This window comes from Poecilia latipinna, unplaced genomic scaffold, assembly GCF_001443285.1.
Source record: "Poecilia latipinna isolate Pla-1442-1.1 unplaced genomic scaffold, P_latipinna-1.0 Scaffold1306, whole genome shotgun sequence".
Taxonomy (NCBI): domain Eukaryota; kingdom Metazoa; phylum Chordata; class Actinopteri; order Cyprinodontiformes; family Poeciliidae; genus Poecilia; species Poecilia latipinna.
This window is the reverse complement of record NW_015113922.1, coordinates 392,462-414,896: the sequence shown is the minus strand read 5'-3', so window position 1 is coordinate 414,896 and position 22,435 is coordinate 392,462. Positions and strand designations below refer to the sequence as shown.

At 41.2% G+C, this 22,435-nt stretch overlaps 3 protein-coding genes and 2 long non-coding RNA genes across 12 annotated transcripts in view; 3 read left to right on the top strand and 2 right to left on the bottom strand.

The window, feature by feature from the left end:
- Positions 1–57: 57 nt before the first annotated feature.
- Positions 58–6,508, top strand: cep70 (centrosomal protein 70). 8 transcript variants are annotated; one of them, XM_015055273.1, is made up of 16 exons: positions 58–217; positions 326–381; positions 672–693; positions 811–987; positions 1,058–1,157; positions 1,260–1,383; positions 2,575–2,755; positions 3,609–3,809; positions 3,883–3,971; positions 4,591–4,663; positions 4,747–4,887; positions 4,960–5,103; positions 5,183–5,348; positions 5,422–5,509; positions 5,608–5,687; positions 5,781–6,508. In XM_015055273.1, the coding sequence occupies exons 4-16, from the start codon at positions 904–906 to the stop codon at positions 5,840–5,842; spliced, it is 1,533 nt and encodes a 510-aa protein (XP_014910759.1). In that variant the 5' UTR covers positions 58–217; positions 326–381; positions 672–693; positions 811–903; the 3' UTR covers positions 5,843–6,508. The 8 variants fall into 8 exon arrangements, with proteins under 8 accessions (XP_014910759.1, XP_014910758.1, XP_014910756.1 ...); XM_015055272.1 differs by lacking the exon at positions 811–987 and having other exon boundaries at positions 61–217; positions 1,131–1,157; positions 2,575–2,758; positions 5,180–5,348; XM_015055270.1 differs by lacking the exon at positions 811–987 and having other exon boundaries at positions 61–217; positions 2,575–2,758; positions 5,180–5,348.
- Positions 6,509–7,706: 1,198 nt separating this feature from the next.
- On the top strand, positions 7,707–9,846 carry LOC106961493 (ankyrin repeat domain-containing protein SOWAHC-like). The gene is made up of 2 exons (XM_015055255.1): positions 7,707–9,540; positions 9,626–9,846. Exons 1-2 carry the CDS (start codon positions 7,928–7,930, stop codon positions 9,633–9,635), a joined length of 1,623 nt encoding a protein of 540 aa, XP_014910741.1. The 5' UTR covers positions 7,707–7,927; the 3' UTR covers positions 9,636–9,846.
- A 378-nt stretch (positions 9,847–10,224) lies between these two features.
- LOC106961496 (uncharacterized) overlaps positions 10,225–22,435 on the bottom strand; it is a 14,734-nt gene continuing 2,523 nt past the window's right edge. The window contains exons 2-4 of the long non-coding RNA XR_001427782.1: positions 19,831–19,835; positions 11,747–11,749; positions 10,225–11,247 (exon numbers count right to left, since the gene is read on the bottom strand). This is a non-coding gene — a long non-coding RNA (uncharacterized LOC106961496). The remainder of the gene's footprint in view (positions 11,248–11,746; positions 11,750–19,830; positions 19,836–22,435) is intronic.
- Positions 12,425–14,079, top strand: LOC106961495 (uncharacterized). Its single transcript, XR_001427781.1, has 2 exons — positions 12,425–13,519; positions 13,725–14,079. It is a non-coding gene; the product is annotated as an uncharacterized LOC106961495 (long non-coding RNA).
- dhrsx (dehydrogenase/reductase (SDR family) X-linked) lies at positions 14,517–18,947 on the bottom strand. Its single transcript, XM_015055256.1, has 7 exons — positions 18,824–18,947; positions 17,582–17,689; positions 17,218–17,286; positions 15,684–15,785; positions 15,381–15,588; positions 15,092–15,299; positions 14,517–15,022 (listed from the first exon to the last, which is right to left on the bottom strand). The coding sequence occupies exons 1-7, from the start codon at positions 18,921–18,923 to the stop codon at positions 14,843–14,845; spliced, it is 975 nt and encodes a 324-aa protein (XP_014910742.1). The 5' UTR covers positions 18,924–18,947; the 3' UTR covers positions 14,517–14,842.

Below are 22,435 nucleotides of genomic sequence, written 5' to 3'. Positions count from 1 at the left end.
GAGCGGTCCATGAGGCGTCTATGCTTATATTATGTCTATGGGTTTAACTGTCATGTTACCGCCATCTTGTGGTCGTGGAGCAATAAAGCGCTGTTTTGTTGATTTGTCATCGGATTGGTTAAAGTCCTTTTGTTTAATAATTGCGTCAGGACGCACAGTTTGAACTGCGGAAGCGCGCTGCTCTTTGCAGCAAGTTTGTACGGAGATGGTTGGCAAGGTAATTTATGGCGTTTTGTATTTATAAATGTTTTATGTCATTATTATATATCCTAATGTGCTGTTTTATTGTTAGCTACAGATGCTATTCTGTTCGGTTTTCCTTTAGCTAGCTTAACTGACGAGAGGCAGTGCCAAGAAGCCGGAGTTAGCATCGCATTTAAGGTCTGTTTCACTCTTTTAAAACTTAAAATGTGTTAGTAAAAAGCTCATTAAAGGGATGGCCTTAAAATTCAGCTTATAAGTCAACTGTAAATGGTATCAGGTAAACTGATAAGAGAGTGACTGCTTAAAATTTGATCTGGAGGGGTTCATTCCAAGAGTTGAGAGTTTTCCTTCTAGAGTGGCACCAGGTAAAAAATGGGTCTGTACTTTTTCCACTTGAAGGCATCACTTACTGTCACTAAAAGAGGGCTGTGGTATTGACCCAGCTGTTTTTGCTTTGTTTCCTGTAGGCATGTAAAGAAGATGAAGCCGGTAAGACTCCTCCTCACCTTTTAGTGTGTGTGTGTTTGTGTGTGGAGTGGAGGGCCCCTCCTCTGGTGGATCGCCTTTCCTTCATTGTTGAGTTGTAATAGCGACCTCTTTTCTCAGAGATAGGATCACTGACAGGAGGGTCAGCTCCTGCACACTTTGGAACACATTTATTTAGGAGTTAAACTGGTAACAACTGCATACGGCTTAAGAATGGGTACAGAAGCCAGAACAATGCATTTTCCATGCATTACAAATAAGACTTATGTTTATCTGTGGACCCATGGGCAGTTTCAGGTACCACTTAAATCTTCATTATGTATGTGGAGCAGGTTTGACTGATGCTGATTGTGGCTGTGCGTTGCAGCAGGAGCAGGTAGAATGGGATGATGTGAACAAACTGCTGCAGCATCACGGCTTTAAGCCTGTGTTCTTTGCGGACCCTGTGGAGAATAGGAACCTCACAGGTGAGGAGATTTGTTTCTGAAATGGATGTTTCACAGCTGCAATGTCTGATGTAGTTTTTATTTGCACATTTCTTGATGATGGGACCTGCATGTGTCCCACAGATTTGGTCCTGCTGGACAAGAAGTCAGCGAATGAGTTGAGAATGACTTTGAGGATGATGCTGATGGACTCTGAGAGGAGACAGGCGCTCATCCAAGAGCTTGTCAAGTCTAACAACAAGCTCAAGTACGTCTGTTACTCAAATCACCATGTTGGGTGATTCACTACTAACTGTGCCGCTCATGGCAGCGGCATATGTGAAGTACAATTTGTTGCAATAATTTTTGTGAATTGTTAAACATTGAATGTTTGGAGAATTCCCAAAAATAATTCCTTCCGGTGTTTTTTTTGTTTGTTTTTTTACTTTAGGACAGTTGCTATGATGCACACCCATGGCAACATTGTTGTTGTTTTTTTTTACAACTGGGAGCCACTGATTAGAATCTCAAAAGCTCAAATAACATCTCAACTACAAGACAAAATCCTAGCTGAACCAAAAAAGAAGTCTTCAATCAGAAACTTCTTGAGATTTGTTGACTGTCTGCTACTGGAGATCCTTTTTGCTCACAGCATGAATATCCATAACAACTCTTTGAAGACACTTGAATATGAGTTGCGGTAACATTTAATTTCCCTTTCAGATAAATCAGGTATTTTTGAATTTAATCAGAAGAGCACTGGTAACTCTGGAGGAGCTACAGAGATTGGCACCATGTTTGCACAGATGCCCTCAAACACACCGTGAAACAAGTTGTGCGGATGTACTACTTTTATTAGGCATTACATTTACAATTTCTGGCAGGACTTGTGAGAAAGCACAGTTTTGAAATCCAATAAGTAGAATTTGTATTTAAATCAGCTGTATTTTTTCAGATTATTCAGATAATCTATATTTTGTCTTGGATTTGATGGCAATACCTTGCTTCAGAGTAGATGATTCAGTCAGTAACCACAGTATGAGGTTTAGAAATCTAATGGGCACAAAAAACATTTCTGTATCTTCATTTCTTCACCAATATTAAATCTACAATATGAAGTAACTGAAACCATCAGTGTGGTTTGCAGATTTCATCCTGCTAGAGAACAAACAGCAGGCTCAGTGTCGTACCAAGCTCTGGCTCTTTAATAATGGATCTGGTTCTGTGTGGACCACCTGTCCTCCTGTCACCCAATCTCATCAGCATCTGAGGGCCCCTGACTGGTGACCATGGAAATCAGCAATATTCTCTGTAACCTTCAATGCAACCATCTCTGACTCTAAATCTAATAATCTGTCAGATATTTAATTTCCTCTTGATTAGAACTACGTAGATATTTGAAGATATGTGGACATTACAGAGCAAACTAAGTGACACTTTACTGTATGTGTGTTGTCAGAGAGGAGGTACAGAAGCACATGAGTCATGCAGCTCGGCAGTCCCAAAGAGCCACTGAGCTGCAGGGGCTGCTGGATGAGGTGAAGGGCAGAGTTCAGCACCTGGAGGAGAGCTGCCTGGGGAAGGCGGTCCAGCAGCACAGCCTCACCCAGCAGCTGCAGAAGGAAAGTAAAGAGGCTAAGGTGGCTTACTGAGTTTTTGTTCTTCTCTGGTACTTATATGTTGGTCTGTTGGCCAGAAAAAATTCTATGTTGTTTATGTCCAAGTATTTACAGAAACTTTTATAAATGTATGTATAAAAAAGCAGAATATGGTAAAAAAAGAAAAAAAAAGTTCAAGATTTTCTGTCATTCAGAAAGTTATATAGAGCAATTCCACACAGTGACATGTTAAGTTTGTATTTCTTGTAATTTTGATGGTTAAGACTAGTTGCAAAGAAAGAAATCTCAAAGTTCTGCATCTCAGAAAATTTTATAATTACATAAAACATGAACTGACAAGCTGCTTATCTGGTGAAAGGAGAAACAAAACTGAACTTTTGCACACAAGTGGGTCACAATAAAACACTTTGCTGGACGTTAAGTTGTCCCAGATGTTTTTGCAATAAATGATAATATTGTTGTTTTGAGGCCATTTTGAAATAATATTATTGCAATGGCATAATAATGCAAGAATGCCTTTTGAAGATAAATAAACTTTAAATTCTAATCAACATTTAAGACTGAAACTGGAAGCATTTTCAAATATCCAAAATAAATAAACAAAATAAACAACAAATCAAATGAGTGATGAAGTTTTTGCAAACAAAATTGTGCTTCTAAAAAAAGGCTAGTTAAGGCTTTTGTTATCCAGTTTTGGTAGAAAGAGAGACAAAAGAGAAAATGGATAAATTATGAAAATGGAAATTATTGAGCTCGTTTTAATTTATCATGCAGTTAATTGATGCGACAGGTCTACTCACACGTCCAAAGTCGTCTTTTCATTTACTCAGCTGTGAGAGTTGGCAGTTGGGATGACACCACTGTTTGTTTGTAGAGGAGATATCTGTTGCTGGAGAAGAAAGTAGTCAGTCTGGAGGAAGAAACAGCACAGCTCAGGAAGAAACTGTATTTGACTGTCAAAGAAGAGGAACAGCGACTGACTCGACAGAGTCGATTACAGGAGTCCAAACATTTGGATCAAGCTACAAAGAGGACCTCTGCCTCCGTCTGCCCGTCTTTCAAAACCATCCTCAAGGTATTTCTCTAAGCCGTTCTTGTTGTTCAGGTTGTGTTCTTAAAGCAGGTCTGATTCCTCGGCTTGTGCCCAGACACATCAGGACCAGCAGAAGGAAAGCAGCTCTCACATACAGGAGTTGGAGGAAGAGGTGGAACGGCTCAAGTCGGAACTGGACACAAGGTGTGTTTGTCACCAGAGATGGTTTTGAACTAAACTTCATGTGACTGTTTGTGTGTTTAGGCCAAGAAAAGAGACACCAGATAAGATTGATATCTCTAAATAGGGTGGAATAATACCTTAATAGGCCAAATGGGTCATGTAAAGGTATTACACTATTCACAGAGGTTAGGAATCACATTTATGAATATCTATTCCAATAGTTCAAGCAACAAATAAACACACTAACACACACAACTTTCCGTATTAATACTTAATGTGCAGTAATCTGCAAAGTGTAAGGCATCATGGCTTGACAGCAGAAGCTAACACTACGGGCTTCGTTATCTCTGCCAATCAGTGCCAAGGAAAATAAATGATGCTTCTGCATTAGCTGCTTTGCAAATGCCAGCCAATAGCATATCAAGGAGCATTGTGCCGAGGTATTTCAGCTTTCCAAGCTACATTGTCTATATATTCAATAAGCTCTATGGAAAAATCTGCAAATGTCATCAATAATTTACTTTCCACTGCAACTTTTGATTGATTCAAAATGTGTTTGACTGAAGGATTTATCTAAAGCTCAGTACTGAAACAGGAAGTAGTTTTGTTTTGAAGAAATCTGCTTTTTTGCACTGATTAGATGTAGAAGTGACCTCACTGGGAGCACCATGGAGCAGTCCAAAACCTCCAGGCAACGGGTCCAGTATCACCACGTAAGTCAGCTTTCCTCTGAGCAGATTAGTTTGTGGTAACTTCCTGTCTGTTAACGCTTTGTTCCAATTTTTCTGCTCTTCAGCTGTTGACTGAGATCAACACGCTCGTTATCAATCCCAGGCTGCAGCAGTATCAACGCTGGCCCAGGGAATCGGAGGAAGCAGAATTCCAGGCTGTCCTTCCCACTCTGGAGCAGTGGTCCCAGCAGCTCCACATGCTCAGGGTAAATACTCAGACAGCCTCGGTATTTACTCAGTGCTGGAAGCTGCTTTGACCAGAGTGTTCCTGTGTTCAGGATCTTCATAGCCGACTGAATAAACTGAGTGCCACACTGATGCCACTGCAGCCCTGTGATGTTGATGCAAAAACACTTAAGGTGGAGGACATGATGCTGCTGGTGGAGGCGCTGCTGGAGAATGCCTCTTCTGACGATAAACAGGTTAATCTTTACTTTTCTGAGATTAGAACTCAGCTTTTTGTTCCTGGTGCTGAAGTCTTCATGCTTGTCCTGCCAGAAGCTCAGGAGTCCCACTCGATACACCTTGGCTTCCATGGTGGCTCACTTCCAGAAACTGTTTGACGTTCCGTCCCTCAGCGGAGTTTACCCTCGAATGAACGAGGTCTACACCCGACTGGGAGAGATGACCAACACCATGAGGAACCTCCAAAATGTTCTGGACCTAGGTGACTTTCAAAAATTAGCTTCAGTTGTCCATGTTTCACATAAAGCCTTGCTAACCTTTCCATGGGATGTTAGACAGCAAAGCTTCTCCTACTGAAGTTGTGGACCAGGTCTCCAGGCTGGTCTCCTTGGATCCAGGACTGGGACGGGCAGACATTGACAGGTTCATTATCCCACCAGCAGCACTTAGTTTTTTCTTGTTACAGGTTCTGTGCTGGTCTTCATGAAGCTGCTTTTCTGTTGTCTGCTTTTGTTTTTCAGCATCATTATCAAAGTGAAGCAACATGATGAGTTTTTCCCTGCTTTCCACAACCTCGTGACAGAAATCTTAAAGATACTTGGTATCTTTGCTTTACTACAGTCAAACTTTAGGATGACTACATGGTCTCCTTTCCTCTGCATGATCTGTTGACATGGCTCTCTGTGTGTTGCAGGTGTGAGTCACCTGGACGACATACTTCCTGCTCTGCAGTCTCTGAAACAGGCGGCTCAGTGATCCTCCCTTCTCCACTGGACGTTTACTGCTTACATTTACTTATTATGTTATCACAACTGTGGCCATCAAGTTTCAGACATTGATGGCTGCAGAACCACCCACTGAGCTTAGTAGTATGTTTCTCACCATCAGATGGCAGCACACAACAACCATGTGCCTAAAATAAAGCAGAAATCCAACTGAAAATGTTTCGTTTCAGATTCCTCGACAGGAATTGCCTGAGCTACCTTTCCCAGGAACTAGATCTGTACAGTGGGAATTACAGGATTAAATTCCTGTGAATGACTGTGTAACCTCTCTCATATAATCCTGCTAGAATTGCACCATAGGCTGGAAAAACATGGAATCAACTTTTAGTCATTTCAGTGATGAAATGATGAAAAAATCTTGAAAACAAGTTTATAATCGTGTGTTCCAACCATGTTCTTACGTCATTTTACTCTGTATAACATGTATTTTGCGAACAGGGCTCTCTTTGCTTGAAAAGCTGTGACAGAGCCCAGAACAATGCTTAGGTAAATTGGCACCAGAGACAAAGTGTTGTGCTCCTCTACCTCACAATAAAAGAATGAATAAAGATTTAAAATATCTTAAGCAATGTTTTCCATATATCCAGAGCTCATCTGACTGATAAAATAGTTTTAATAAATGGAATGATTCTTTGAAGAACGCATGTTATCTGCTCCTCATTTCTTTTAAAGATTTTTATATAATTTCATTGTTGTCAATGAGCCGTAAAATGCTGACCAGTCTGGACAGTCGTTGTGAAAGTCTAAATTAGAAAACATCTAAGATGGAAATCATATCTTCAAAGTTCTTTGACAGTCAGGAGCAATGTTGTAAAAAGGGTTCAGCTCCACCCAGGAGGAGAAGCAGTTTGGTTTAGAACTGGACCATCTGGACTTCCTGCCACTAAAGACTGATTCACAGATGTGTCAGGAGGAACGCTAGCACACCCTGTCTGCATGTAAATACTCCCTGCAAGCATAGCTGGTTGCTGCAGAGCAACCAGCCAACAAACAGCTGCTGCAACCACTGATGTCATTACTGAACTGGAATAAGGCTCAGCTTAATGTCCAAAATTACCGTCCACTTTGTGCGTGGTTCTCCAGTTCTAGGCCACCTTCTCTTTTCCTTGTATTTGCTCCCACTTGGCTTTAAACTTGGAAAACATGGAATTGTTTTTCATTTGTATGGAGCTCTCAGGTCTATACTAAAATAAGTAAAAGGCACATAATCTGTCCAGGCTTTAATGTCTTGATGTCGTTAAAGCCTGCATTACCTTACCTTCCTAAATATTAAATCAATCTTTTCACCTTGACATCTGACACACTTTGAGATGTTAATTTTAATTATTTCTGTTTTTTGTTATTTTTATGTCATATGCCTGTTTGCAACTTTTGTCCATTATGTTTTTAATGTGTTTATTTGTTTTATTCATCTAGCATGCTACAGTACAAATTTTTATACATAAAGTGCCTTATAAATAAAGTTGTATCAGATTGGTTTGGAGCTGAGCAGGATGTGTTTAAGATCAGAAACAGAAAATTAAACCGTTTCTGTTTCAGTACATAAATTAAGTGAAAACTATAATAATCTATTCTATAATGAGGTCATCAACATTTTAGACGTTCAGTTGCTTTAGAATAAAACTTATTTTTTAGTTTTTGGGTAGAAAGACCAAAGGTTTCCTACTTCTCTTATTAATTTCGAAACAAACTATTAAGTGCTAGAATAAATCAAATGAAGAATAAATAACATGGAATGATTTTGGTAGACATTCGGAGGTAAATGAACCCACAAGTGGTCCTTATTTTGATTTATATCAGTAGTAAAACTAAAACAATTTTTGAAGATAAAAACCGTCCCTCGAAATTAGTTCACAGTAATTTTTGAGTTTGTTATTGGGAAACTGCTTTTGACCGTATAAGGCCCAGACCGGAAGTCTCCCGTTGCTAGGAGGCGGAGAACGCTGGGGATAAAATGCTGCTTTCTGCTCTGCTGCCTGGAGGATCGGTTTGATTCAGGGTGCGCTGACTGTCAGGGTGTTCTCAGTCTGTTCGTGCTCCAGGGAATGTGTTCCTCATGGCCAGCGGCTTCAGCCAGGACTCCATAGCGGACTTTCTGAGGCAGAGAGGAGGCACCGTCACGAGCCCTGAGCTACTGGAGCGTTTTAAAGCCGCGTTCCCACAGGAGCCGCACAGCAGGGCTGCTGTCCGCAGCATCTTTAAGTCTTGCGTGGACAGCGTGGCTTTCGTGAAGACAGACAGCGGAGTCAAACATGTCTGTCTGAGGAGACAGTTCCGTTACTGTCCTCCGTCCCCCTCACCTGACGACCAGGTGAGCCGCGATGACGCAGCCGCGAGCGCTCAGGTACAGCAGAAATCAGCGCGCGACTCAGGTTACGGAAATGACTGGAGGAGAGTTCCGCATATTATCACTGCAGAGAGCGACCAGCCGGACAAACCGGAGCAGGACTGTGGACAGCAGGGCTTGCTTGGTGTTCTGGATGAAGTGGCCGGCAGCTCAGCTCACATGGGGAACTCTGGGAGCTTCAGTACGCAGAGGAAGGACTCCAGGAAGGAAAAGGTCGCGAAACTTGCCATTCCACAAATCACAGTGATTCAGGCTTCGCCGCTCCCTGTGGACGGATCTGTCTTCATCCTGCCTGGGCCTGAGTGTTCTGCAACTGCAGCTGACGTACACACCGACTGGACGCCTGAGGGCCTGAGAGAGGAAGAGCAACAAGGTCTTGCGTCTGAGCAGAGGTTCCTCTCCACCAAGCAAGACTCGGAGGACAAGGAGGATGAACGCAGCAACTTGTCTGGCAGCGAGGACAGCTGCAGTCCGAAGGGCAGCCGGAAGCACTTCATCCAGGTGATGATGAACAGTTCTCCTGAAGTGAGGAACAGTATAGAACTCCGCAGCCCCGTCTGCCTCACCCCCAGGAGCGACGGTGACTCGGCCTCGCTGGGCTCTGCCAGCCTGGACGTGGACAGGACCTCCGTCACCCTGGACCCTGCGGAACACGAGTGGATGATGTGCGCCTCAGATGCAGAGTGGGACAGCCTCCACGCCCTCCTCAGCAATGAACCCAACCTGGTCCTGAAGAAGGACTTTGTCACTGGTTTCACCTGCCTGCACTGGGCTGCTAAGCATGGCAAGCAAGAGCTGATTGCTCTGATCATCAACTTTGCCAAACATCACAACCTTCCCATTAGCGTGGATGTTCGCTCCAACATGGGCTACACGCCGCTGCACATAGCTGCCATCCACAGCCACATGGAGGTGCTGAAGCTCCTGGTGGGGGCTTATAACGCAGACGTGGAAATCAGGGACTACAGTGGGAGGAAGGCCTGTCACTACCTCACCAACAACGTGAGTGTGGACATTAGAGACATCATAGGAGCATATGAACTCACTGAATCCAAAGGTGCAGAGCCTAGGATTGGAGGTCGCTGGAGGTTCTCCAAAGTCCTTCAGAACAACCTGAAACCCATCCACCGGCTCAGCCTCGGAGACAGCGACCTTACGGGCGGCGAGGACCACCTCAGGAGCAAACCCGTCCGGAGGAGGTCTTCGCTTAGCAGGATGAAGCCCAACCTGCAGAAGATACGCCAGAGGGCGTCCCAGCTCGTTCACAGCACTTCTTTCCGGGATAAACGGGAGCTGGATGAATCTGAGGAGAAACCCTCGAGGTCCAGACCTAAAACCCATTTCCTCGATTGAGCCCAAGTCTGCTACATGATGCTTCTGATGGATTTGGGTTGATCATGTTTGCAGGAATCTTTGATTCCCTCACTCCTTGATGCTTCACACTGCTGGTCAGCTGGCTGAAAGAAGGCTTCTGATTTCTCCCTTGCATACAACAAAATCTGATTCATCTGCATAGAAATATTTCCAGTCGTGAAAAGCAGGAAGCACCGCTTCTCACCTCTTTAAGCTTGCATTGCTGTTGAGCAACTGACTGCAGACTTCAACAGAGCAGATAGCCCAACTAAATAAACAACTATCAGGTAGTTCTCTTACTTTATGAAGAGCAGAATACACAAATGAAACTCAGTCCTATGGTTTTATGATGGGGTTTTCCTTTTTATCCTAACTGGTTTTGCTTAGTTACGGTCCAAAGTTTAAGTGACCCATAAGAAGCTGAAAAACTAATCCAGATTAACCAGTTGTGACATCCTGACCCGGCTCTGGGTTGGCCTGCTTCCTTTTATCCGTCCTCAGCTGACAGCCTCTGTGTGCAACCTGGAGCAGGAGCCACCAGGGCTAATCTGGATTTCATGGGGTTCATTAGCACTGATGAGTTAGGTAACGCTGAGTTCGGTGTGTATGTTCTGTGTGCCTGCACATTTTTGACCTGAACTGACCAAAGTTAGGCCAAAGAAAAGTTGGTTCACAGCTAATGCTTTGGATTTAGAGAGGCTCATGTTTGTTTACAGAAATTAGTTGTAAAAAGTTGTAAGGACACAGTGTCAGTTAATGTACAGTGTCCTGTTTGTCTTTGACTTGGGCTGGGCATCATTAACATTAAAAATGGTGATAAACAAACACATGCTCAATATCAACAGAAAATACATTCAACAGAATATTCCAATAATTTCAATGAACAATGCATTCTGGGGGATGTAGGCAAAGGAAAGACGTTAGCTGGTCAATGGCTCACTCATTGGTAAGCTAGCAATAACTTGTTGAGTAATTTGTGCAGCAGCAGTTTGTTGTTTTGCCACCGTGCCTCTAGCCTGGCCTTTGCCTTCCTGTAAAACACATTCTGCTCAATTCTCACTTCACAGACAGTTTGGGCTTTCTCTCATTCACTTGGATTCCTTCAGTAGAATTTCTACTGGGCCAATCAGTGAACAGAAGAAATTGTGAAAGATGACAACATGTCTCTGTATTCTGGCTGTAGCTTTAGCAGTGGTAGTGGAGGGTTGTTTACAGCACAGGCAATTTCTGATGCTTTGAACTGGTGCATTATATATGTCATGGCAAAACGATTGTAACTTCAACAGAGCCCACACCTCCAGGAAGTAATTGTAATTGTTTCTCAATAGCAGAGAGTCTACACCATCTGTATGAAGCAAAGCAAAGGCAAACAAGGGGCTGTGTTTCACCAGGACTCATTTTCTGAAAGGACAAAATGAGTACAACAGCTCAAGAGGAAATTGTGGACAAAGCAGGACAGGTCAGTTTGGCAGTATTTTGGACATGTAAAACAAAAAACCAATCGAAAAGTATGAATATTGACATATCGATTTTGACACATATGTTTTTCAGTCATATTGTCCAGCCGTACTGCCAGTCATATTTTGAGCACAATCTCAGTTTTTGGATGTGAATAGAGGAGAATAATCTTTATTTGCGCCTCCATGGAAAAATAGAGACAGAAAGTAGTATGATAACTGTGGCTTGAACATTGTTTAAGCATTCCACTGAGACGCAGCCCTTCTCTGAGCTAACAGCTCCACTTGAAGAAATTCATCAACCAACATGCTGCGTCATGTCAGAGATCAGCCTCGCCCACACGCTGCACTAACTTCTCATTCCACATACCAGCAACTCACCTGGAACTTTCCACAACCAGCCTACAAAAACACTGTATCTTTCAGGCAGAAAGCACTTCATTTACTGTAGACAATTCAACACCACCTGCGATAAACTGGATCAGACACTTGGCTCCTCAGCAGGGGCGCAACTACATATTATTCAGGTGGATGCGAAAACATAAATCGTCCCCCTCCCCCAGACGAAGACACGTGAAAGGTAAAACTCGCTACATTTACATTTACATGTGCGCGAGGTGAAGTGTATGCGAAGGCATATCGGGGCACCGCCCCCTCCAGACGGGGTTTTGACGCCCCCTCTGGTGCAGCGCCCCTATGCGTTGCATGTGCTGCATACCCCCTTTTTGCGCCACTGCTCCTCAGGATCAGGATCTATGCATGTTTCTGAGTAAGGATTTAAGGGTTCTGCTGCCCTCTCGAACTTATGTTTACATGATGTGTTTTACAATTATGCTTAAAAGGGCTGTATGTGTCTTTTTGGGAGCACAGATCAAAATATATATTTAATTTGGGTTAGAATTTATGAGTTATCTCTGAAGAGGTTTTGAAGAAAATCTATTGGATTAAAAAAATAAATTTTATTTGAAAACAAAACAAATCATCTACTCTGCTGTTGTGTTTCTTCTCTAAAAGTTATTTAAGTTGCTGCTGTCATAAATGATATATGAAAATGAATGAAATATTTCCTCTTCACTCTCAGTTGTAATCTCAGGTTCCCCCACTAGATGTCAGTGTAGGACAGCAGTGGAACATCAGTGCTGAGACTGAAGAAGATCACATTCTGACGAATAAGTGTTTCATATCTCTATTGATAATTACAATAATAAGTCATACTGTCCTACAGTGACATCTAGTGGGGGAACCTGAGATTACAATTGAGAGTGAAGCTGAAATGTTTCATTTTCACAGACACATGCACACACAAAAGAGGGAGATTTAAACAGTTTGCAACTTACAGTTTATAATAGTTCAATTATTTATGATTTTAAGTTGAATAGTGTTATCATAAAATAGTTACTTATAAGCTGTGCTAAGCTAAACAGGTTTAGCGTGACTAGAAAAATGTGCTTGTGTCCTAAACCATGGTATCAAACAACATGCAAGAGTAGTAACATGCAATTTAATAATTGTTTTGAATCTCTGGCAGCAGTGCAAATAATACATGTCCACAGTATAAAATAAGCAGATGAGGTGAAGTGTATTCAACTCTCAACAGCAACCAGTGAGACATTTCCTATACATAATTTATTCTTTGCTGCTTATTTTCAATAAAAACACAGATTAATATAAAGTGCAAGTCTATTTACAAAGCAGAAATGCTTTATTAAAGGATTGTGTAGTAATACAATGCTTTGCAAAAGTATGCTGTGTTTTTCTTCAGCATTGTAGGTCATGGCTTTACTTGTGACACAAAAAGGACAAACGTGTTTAAAGAATCTCCTTCATTATATCTAACAGAAACTGAGCCATTTTGTCTCAAATCAGGAAGAGACACACATTAAAAACCTGCAGCAGAATATTAATAACACGTTTCATTGTGTGTGTGTGTGTGTGTTTTTTAAAGCATAACTATTTTTTCCCACTTGACAATTCTGTTGGTCTGTCACATGGAATCCATTTAAGTTTGTAATTGGAACAGGGAAAAATGTGGAAAAGCTGAAAATATAAGACCTTTGATAAATGGTTTTGGTCAAATGTTTCACTATGACATCAAGACGACAGAAAAGGTTGCAAACAAATTATGTTAAATTAAAAAGAAAGTCTTCTCTGTCCACACCATGATGCAGTATCTTCACACCCTAAAAGTTCACGCTTGCTGCTTCGCTTACATGATTTATGCAAAACTGCAGAAACATTTAGTCACTTTTCATGTACTTTAAAAAAGGCACTTTACAGGCTAAAGGGGAACCATTTGATATGATTTTATCTGTCAACATTAACTGTTTCAGAGTCTGGTTTAAGTTTTTAAATGTTCAAATTGCACTACAGAAATCCTGCTGCCTCCTAGTGTTTGGATGGAGAAGAAGCAAGTTTTACAGATATAAACAACTTTAAAAAGCATCATTATAACCACAGAAACTTCACCGTTCAGTCACTGAGTCAGCATGAGGTTTTCTGTATCCTGAACTCAAATGCCATCAGTCTGACAAAAATAGAATAGAATTAAAAAACAATTATCAGGCTTAAAGTTCAAACTGAAATGCTGAGACATTCAGATGTCATATGTGGAAATAGTGGTCTGCAAACTTCATTCAAAATGAAGGTAAGTGTGTCAAAGTTCAGGCAACGTGGCAGACGTCATCTTAAGGCAACAGGATCTTGTTCTCAGAAGAATAAAACAGGCTGTAAAGGCTTGTGAAGCTCAGTGGTATGAAACTCTGAAGAGTTTTACAGTGAAAGGTCAAGTCACTGGAAGTTAGGTCAGTTAAAGTCATGAGCTGCATTATTGCTGGCTTGTGAAAATAGAGTACATATCTGATTTCTCTGCATAATGTTTCTTGTTTGAGGCACATTAAACAGGACTTGAGCATAAAATCACCACAGAGATTAAAGCTGGCAGTAGTTCACTCTGATCCTTTGACCCTTTGCTCGAGATGCCGTGCTCTTGGCCATGATGCAAATCAGAACAACTGATGTGTAAGTTGACTCCTGTAGAGATTGTCCAGAAAAATAAATAAAAAAGAAATCACACAGTTGATGTCACTGTACAATACACAGGTGCTGCACAGACTGGGATGCAAACCAAACTTTTCATTTGATTGTAAACCTTTGATGAGGAAACAAGATGGCGATGGATAGCAAGTGTTGCTTCAAAGGACTGGCAGCTCTTGGTGCAAGAAGATTAACGTTCATACACACTTTGTAAGTAAGAAGTATTAGTAAGATGCAATGAAATGTTGTATTATGCAGAGAATGTATGCTTCTAATCATTAGTAACCATCAAGAAAAACATAATGTAGTCAACCATGTACCAAAAAAACTGATAAGCATCTAGATTTTTGACACTGTGAAAGGGAAATGCCGTTTACGACATATTTCATAAGTCATGTACCATGACTTCAGGAAAAAATCAACAAACATGTCAGGAGGGAGAAGGCGTGGTCCGATTTCTAAGCTAGCCATTTCCAACTTTAATAAATACTGCCATCTATGAGAAGAATAAAACAATTAGGTCTACTACTTTTGCAGACAAATTAACTTGACTGGACACTTTGAAATGCCTTGTTGCTGAAAAAGTGCTACAGAAATAAAATGTCTTATTCTGAACAAGTAGAAGTCATGTCTGTATTGGCAAAAACAACTTGGGAAAACAATCAAAGTCGCTCCTGGTGTCACTTCCGACAATCGTCATAGTGCCTCAACGTGGTTGGGTGAAGTAGTTGTGAATAGTTAATAAAGGAGGAACATTGTGGAAATGGGAGTACTCCAGGTATCAGGCCTGGAGTCCCACAAGCTCGCAGCTTTTTTTCCACAGCTTGGTCTGCAGCTCAGAGTCGTAGGACAGATCAGAGGACTGAGTCTTCTGACCGTTGTACAGGTAACAGCCGCCCACTCCTTCCATCTCAGAGGCAGCTGCAGCGTACACCGATATGGAGGCTCCCTCTGCTGGAGTCTGAGGACAACAGTACAACCAGTTCTAAACTAGTCTTGACAAAGTTCGATTAAGGTTTTAAAGACATACCCTGAACAGAATACCGGCCACTGGTTTCTTCATCATCTGTGCTAATGTCCAGAGGTTATCGTACAGCGCTGTGTCCACCATCCCAGGATCCACAGCATTGACGGTGACAGAGAATCCTCCAGCCGCCAGCTGCTCTTGAAGGTAGTAGGTGAAGAGGACCAGGGCCAACTTGCTTTGGCAGTAGGCACCATGGGAGCTGTAGACCACTCTGTTGGGAAAGAGGTAATAAACATCATGTACAACAAACAATTTACCACTCAGAGAGTCTATGGTGGTTTCATGGTTGCACCTCTTGTTCAGGTCCTCCAGGTTTATCTCTCCTGCGTAGTGTGTGGCAGAGGCCATGTTGATAATTCTTGAGCAGCGACCCTCCCTTCCAGACGTCTTCAGCAGGTCCAGCAGCATGTTGGTCAGCAGGAAGTGGCTCAAGTAGTTCAGGCAGAAGTGGAATTCAAAGCCGTCCTCTGTCCATGTCTCAGGAACCAGCATGGTTCCAGCTGTGTCAAAGTGGAACAGCTGTCTTTAGAGTCAGACAACAAAGCGTCTGCTTTCACTAATGGTGACCATCTAATGAAAGATATGAGGAGCCTACCGTTGTTAATGAGAACATGCAGAGGCAGAGATCTGTCTCTGAACTTCTGCACAAAGTGCCTGACTGATTTCAGGGAGGTCAGGTCCACAAAGACAAACTCAGCTGGAAGCAGAAAAGTTTTAGTTTCAGTTCTCAACCACAGTTCTGACAGAACTCAGCTAAGATCCCAGTACAACATTCTGGGCTGAAATCACAATCACTAACAAGAGAATCAATAAGCAAGCAGAAGGTTCGATCCACTATTGGGGAGCTGATTAAATATCCAGACTAGAAATGATTCTAGCAATAACTGGATTTACACGGAGCTGATGAAAGACACACACAGAGCTGGACACCACTGAGAAACCTTCCCACTGCCTGACAATACACTGTGTGCACAATTATTAGGCAAGTTTTAGTTTTGACCATATCATCATTTCTATACATATTCTCCAACTCTAAGCTGTATAAACTCGAGTGCTTATTGAATTTAAACATGTCAACTGGTGTTTAGTTGTTTGATGAGGGAGGGTGGTGCCAAAGGAGATCAAAATGAAGGTGTGCATAATTATTAGGCAGCTTTTGTTCCTCAGTCAAAATGAGCCAAAAAAGAGATTTAAGAGACTCTGAAAGTCCAAAACTGTAAAGTCTTTCAGAAGGATGCAGCATTCTTTAAACTGCTAAGATGGTGGAGTGTGATAACAGAACCATCAAATATTTTGCTGTAAACAGGTTTGCAAGAAACATGTTGAGAAAAAAAAGACTTAAATTAACTGCCAAAGATTTGAGAAGAATAAAAAGTGAAGTTACCAGGAACCCATTATTTTCCAGCTACCTGGAGTTCTAGAAGTACAAGATGTTTAGAGACATGGCCAAGATAAGGAAAGCTGAAACCCGACCCCCATCCAACAAGACACATAAGTTGAAGCATCAACACTGGACCAAGACAGATCTGAAGACAGAATTTTCAAAAGTTTTATGGACTGATGAGATGAGAGTGAGTCTTGAGGGACCAGATGGATGGACCTGTGGCTGCTTCAGTAATGGGAACAGAGATCCACTTCGCGTCAGGTGCCAGCAGGGTGGAGGCGGTACTGGTATGAAGATGGACTCAAAATCAACTTCCAAACCAGTTATTAGAAGACACTTTCTTAAAGCAGTGGTTCAGGAAAATGTCTGCATCTTTCAAGAGGACCATGATTTTTGCAGGACTGTGCATCAGTGTACTTGTTAAAGTCCACACTTTTCTCAGGAGAGAGAGGTTATGATTCAACAATCAGAAAGGGGAGGCAAAAGTGGCATCAAATAGTATCAGTTTTTTTCCTTTAATATACAAAATCAATATTTGAAACCTGATTTTTTTATTTTCTCTGGTGCTCAAAATGCTTTGAAGGATTTAAATGAGACCAAAAAAATGCAAAAACAGAAGAAATCTGTAAAGGAGCAAGAATCTATAATATCTCAATAATGTAATAATGTAAATAAATTATATTTCACTCTAATGATTTAAATATGCAGTAGATGTATTATTACAATTTGTAGTTTAGTTGATTACCTTTTCCTTCATAGCATTCTTCATTTATCCTGCTGACAGCTGCAGCACCCTCTTCTGGCTCGTTCCCAGCTGGAGATCATAGAGATCATAAAGGAGCTTGGTGGGCTGATGTCCAGTATGTGGTTTACTTTAACTAAACCCTTCTGTCTGAGACATCAAACTGATCACATTTATGTATTAACTGACAGGCCATTGCATGCAAGACTAAAAAAATAACTTAACAGATGTCACAAAAAATTCACACACTGCTGTCATCTCCTTGCCTCTGCTTTGCAAGAATTAGAGTAGAAGGAAAACATGTCAAAGTCATAATGTTTGGTAGATCTGACAAAAGGAACATCTTCTTAGTGAGGCAGCAGCCTACCTATGATGACATGCATGCCCAGGCTTGCCAGGTGTCTTGCAGTCTCAAACCCCATTCCTCTGGTACCCCCAGTCACTATGGCAACCCTTCCCTTTTGCTTGGGTAAGGCTAAGAAAAGAATGTGAGAAGAAGCCATTCATTTCTAGATAAAGAAATGGAGTTAAATCACAGAGTGCAGAAAACTGTTTTAGATCCACTTTATTCTAAACAAGTTGAGGGTTTTATTGGGATGAAACTGTACACTTCTCACTCACTGTCCAAGTTAAGTTGACAAAAGAAAGTTTTATCTAGATTTAAAAAAAAAAAAAAACAGCTGGACACCAGTACCGTCAGGTTGGAACCCGTACTGACCACTAATGGGTAAATCTGTTTGTAAGAAGCTAGCCAACTTCTTTTTGTGTTGTTGCACTATGGCACACTTGTTCTGTCTGATTGTGAAATGTGTAAGGAACACCAATGGATCAGAGGTTGATCCAGTGGTTTTGATCATATTACAATTTCTATGGTGGATTAAAACTTTTAGAAAGGTCAAACCCAGATAAGTAAACTGCGTGGTGGGATCACATGTTCTGGAAGTTTACAGCAGAACATTTAAACCCTTGTTTTATCATCTGTATGTATTCACTAACCTTACATTCAAGCTCAAAATCATGAATCAAACTAAAATCTTTATCCAATTTACACGACAGTAAAACGGTTGGAAAATCCCCCCATTCCTATTCAGCTGCCGACATTCTTGGGAAGATTTGCAAGGGATAAAGGGAACAGTCAGTTCTTTCTTTGTTTCCATCCGGGACGTGTGAGGACTTTCTCTTCATCCAAATTCAAATAAGAAATCTAAATTCTCCACTCTTATTACCATCCATCACAACAATTTTGGATGATTTTAGACTGATTCATTAGTTAAAGTGAGAAAGTCTGCCCATTGTTTCTCAACAATAGTTTTACAGAACATATACATTTATATTTTAAAGTGTAATAATGTTAATGCTGTAAAGCAGGAAGTCCTGCCTGAGCTCCCATCTCGGAATCATTCAGGAGGTTTCATTTCTGCAGGTGTTGAGGGGCCGGGTAAGAGCTAGGTAATCAGCTATTGAGGATTATTTGTTGCTGTTCTCAACACACAAAAGCACAAACAGAGGTTCATTCAGAACTCAAACATCTACAACAGTCAAAACAGCAATACAAGTTCATTTCCTGTTGCAGTTCAAACGTGAAAGAGAAACAGAGGTTGGATCTGACCTGGCATCTGAAAGGTTCGGTTGAACATTTGGTAGAGCAGAACTTTGATCCCACACATATACAGCCTGAGGAGAGGAACCAGCACTGACAGCAGCCACATCCTGCAACCTGCAGCCTATGCAAGCCGGTGTGACGTAACGCGGCGCGGTGGTGAAATGAGTCCGGCTCTCCGTTCCAACACTATAACATCTCTGTGGTTCCGCCCCCACACGGTTCCGCGTAACACTTTGGGATTTCCGCACTGACCAACTACCGCAAACCATCAGATATGGTGTGCTACATTCTGAAAAACTGTTTATCTTTTACTGTTTCATTTTGGTCCAATTTATTGGCAAAATTAATTCTTTATACTTCAGAATTGAAGACATTAATTTGTTACCTAGGGCAATGTTGTGCAAAAAGTGTATAAAAAGGATTAATTCCAAGGTCATAAAATCTAGAAAATGTCAGCAAAGGATTTATTATGCTACTGAAAAAACACTAAACATATTGTAGGATTTGACATAAGAGTGATTCTATAATTGCAGATCTATTTGATACCCAGAGTCATTTTGTTTGGCCTGCTTTGTTTTCATGTTTTAAAATTTCCCCAATGCATTTGTGACAATATATGGTGATTTTAATTATGCCCCACTCTCTTCCCGTCTTCCAGTGTTTCAGCAGTTTGTCAGCTGCTCTACCAGGGAGAGGGCAGCGAAACAAGACATTGGATATTTTATTGCTTTTGTTACACTGAAAAAGAGCCTTCAGGGAGGGAGACAGATAATTACTGAAGAGTACATAGAAGCAGCAAAAGTCAAGATTAGAGGCAGCAAGAAAGAAGATGTTACAGAAAGAAGAAGAAGAAATTGTAAAGGAACAATATCAATGATGTATGGTCTGACATGAAGAAGATCACAGATTTCAAGCAAAAGGAGAATCAGATCGATGGAATCTGGATGGAGCCAATGAGCTGAATTGACTCTGTCCAGCTGAACCTGTGAACTAAGAACGTAGAGGCTGCCCACAGCATCTGCAACAACTATTTGAAGTTGTTACCACATTTATTTTCCCATTGGAATTAATAAAGTATCTTTGAATTTAATTGTATTGAATTAATATTTACCTTTAAAATTATTGACAGGAGCATCTTGTTGTTATGGGCTGCACAGTGGTGCTGTTGGTAGAGCTGTTGCCTTGCAGCAAGAAGGTCCAGGGTTTGATTCCCGGCCTGGGGTCTTTCTGCATGGAGTCTGCATGTTCTCCCTGTGATGGACTGGCGACCTGGCAGGGTGACCCCACCTCTTGCCCAAAACATTCACTAGAGAGGCACCAGCAACCCTAATGACCCCACTAGGGACAAGGGTGTAACTAAATGGATGGATCTTGTTGTTATTGTTGGTTTATTTTCCCCCATCTTGGATTATAACATAAAACATGTTTTTCAATATTCTTCTTTTAATTGTCATCATATTTTGTCTACCTAAATTTAATTTAATAACAATATTGCACTGAATTAATTAAAGTACCCCTTTTCTTAAAATGAATAAATTAATATGTCCAAGAATCTTTTGTCAGCTTTGGTACCATATTGCATGAAATGATCTCACTTCCTCCAGCCTTACTAATAAAATATTTGCCTTGTTGTGAAATTTCAATCTAAAAAGCATATTATTATATCATAAGAAAAATACCATTCATTTTTATCTTGAGAGATGCTTATTTAAACGTTTTCAAATTCTGATTTCATTAAGGCGATGTACTTCTTAGCATGCATTCTAACAAGTGATTTTCTAAAGTAAATGTTTAAAATTGTCATTTTGAGTGGACATAGGTTTTTCTGCTCTAATCTGGAAACAAACCTCCAGAAAAGTGGAAAAATGCTGAAACTAACTACTTTCAACTCTGTAGCATCCAAACAACCCTGAGAATTCACTATAGAACATGACAGAGGGTAGCACTGCCCTTGAATGCATCCCTACAAGCAGCAGCGCAACAAAACTCTGAAAAGTGATGGTTTTACAGAATCAGATTTTATAAAGAAAATCTGAACCTGGAAGCTGTGAGATAAAACACCTTCTTGTTTGGATACTATGTACTGCACTTTAGATTGTGATTTTGATAAATAAATCAGAAAAGTGTGATGTATGGTCACCATCCATGGTGAAGGGCAGTGTATTGCTAATACAGGAACAGATGGTTTCTAGCAGTGGGGTTTGTATACAGTGAAGCAAAGACAAACATAATTGAAAACAGAGAACGCTACAGTTCTTGCTGCATTTGTGGGATACTGTGCTGCATCAGATGTTCCTTCCTGCCTGTTACATGTGGTTTTAGTTATGAAACAGTAATCACTTGGGATAAACGTCACAGCTCCTTGAGTTTCTTTCAGTGTAAAATGTCACTAAAATGACTTTAGTTGGTGTATCATGAGACCAGGAAGTCAAGACCCAGCCAGCATGCCTAGGTGGGCCCCATGTGGGGACAAGGAGGGCAGACTATATGGGTCCCATATGGGTTTGTCCGCGGGTTCCACGATGGCCCCACATGGGTTTGCCCATGTAGGGCCAGAGCCCACATGGGCCCTGCATGGGCCCTATATGGTGGTGGCCCACATGGGTTTTGTCCAATTAGGGCCCATGCAGGGCCCATGTGGGCTGTGGCCCTACATGGGCAAACCCATGTGGGGCCATCGTGGAACCCGCGGACAAACCCATATGGGACCCATATAGTCTGCCCTCCTTGTCCCCACATGGGTCCCACCTAGGCATGCTGGCTGGGGACACTGCCTGTTCTCTTATTTTACCAAGGTTTGTCTACTATGTAGAGCAATCAGAAATAAGCTTCAAATTTGCCCTCAGTAATTCAACAGATACTATGATTAATACGCTGTGGAGGTTGAATACTTTTTAATTAAGTAATTTATAGTGTTACATGATTTTGACTTATCACATAAATAAACTTCTTCACATTATTTTAATTGCGTTTCTTATTTAATGGAAACACCACAGTTGTGAAATTGTGTTTTTTGACTGCATTTCCATTTGGAATGGACAACTTGTAAATGTTTATCCTTTTGATTGCTTTGTGTCTTGCTAGTATCTCATTTTTGTGTTTATATATCAATTAACCCTTCTGACCCCACTAGGGAACAAAGGTGTATAGAAAATGGTGTATGGATATCAATTAGCAATGTGTTTATGATCCAGTGCATGACAACTTCCAATTTCTTCCCAGGTTAGGAGCACACCATCTCCAGTTGAAATTGTGGTGGATTAAATCTCTTCTGTTCCTGTTGCTATGTGTATGAGATTAGTGATTCTCTTGTTTTACATTAGACGATATGGACTTGGTACAAATGTGTCTGGAGATTTGAGGACAAGGGAAGACGATGACTACACAATATGGCATTTACAGGAGAGGACCAGGGGTATGTCTGGACCAGTCGGAACCTCAGGCAGCAAAGCATTTACAACCAGTGGATGTGGATGACCAGGAGAAGTTGAAAGAAGCTTGAAAACTGAAAATAAGATCTGAAATTAAATCACAGCACAGCAACAAAATGTTCAGTCCTCAAATATGCAGTCAGCAAGCAAAGGTATATGTGTAGAGGAGTTGTAGTCATGCTGTGAA

Excerpts from the sequence above, each read along its gene's own strand:
- LOC106961493 (XM_015055255.1), top strand. The coding sequence starts at position 7,928 with ATGGCCAGCGGCTTCAGCCAGGACTCCATAGCGGACTTTCTGAGGCAG.
- dhrsx (XM_015055256.1), bottom strand. The coding sequence starts at position 18,923 with ATGTGGCTGCTGTCAGTGCTGGTTCCTCTCCTCAGGCTGTATATGTGT. Across the intron at positions 17,287-17,581 it reads GGGCATGCATGTCATCATAG|CTGGGAACGAGCCAGAAGAG; the intron begins GTAGGCTGCTGC and ends TATGATCTCCAG. Across the intron at positions 15,023-15,091 it reads TGGCCGGTATTCTGTTCAGG|ACTCCAGCAGAGGGAGCCTC; the intron begins GTATGTCTTTAA and ends TGTTGTCCTCAG.
- cep70 (XM_015055265.1), top strand. The coding sequence starts at position 904 with ATGGGTACAGAAGCCAGAACAATGCATTTTCCATGCATTACAAATAAG. Across the intron at positions 1,384-2,574 it reads AAGTCTAACAACAAGCTCAA|AGAGGAGGTACAGAAGCACA; the intron begins GTACGTCTGTTA and ends GTGTGTTGTCAG. Across the intron at positions 2,759-3,608 it reads AAAGTAAAGAGGCTAAGGTG|AGGAGATATCTGTTGCTGGA; the intron begins GCTTACTGAGTT and ends GTTTGTTTGTAG.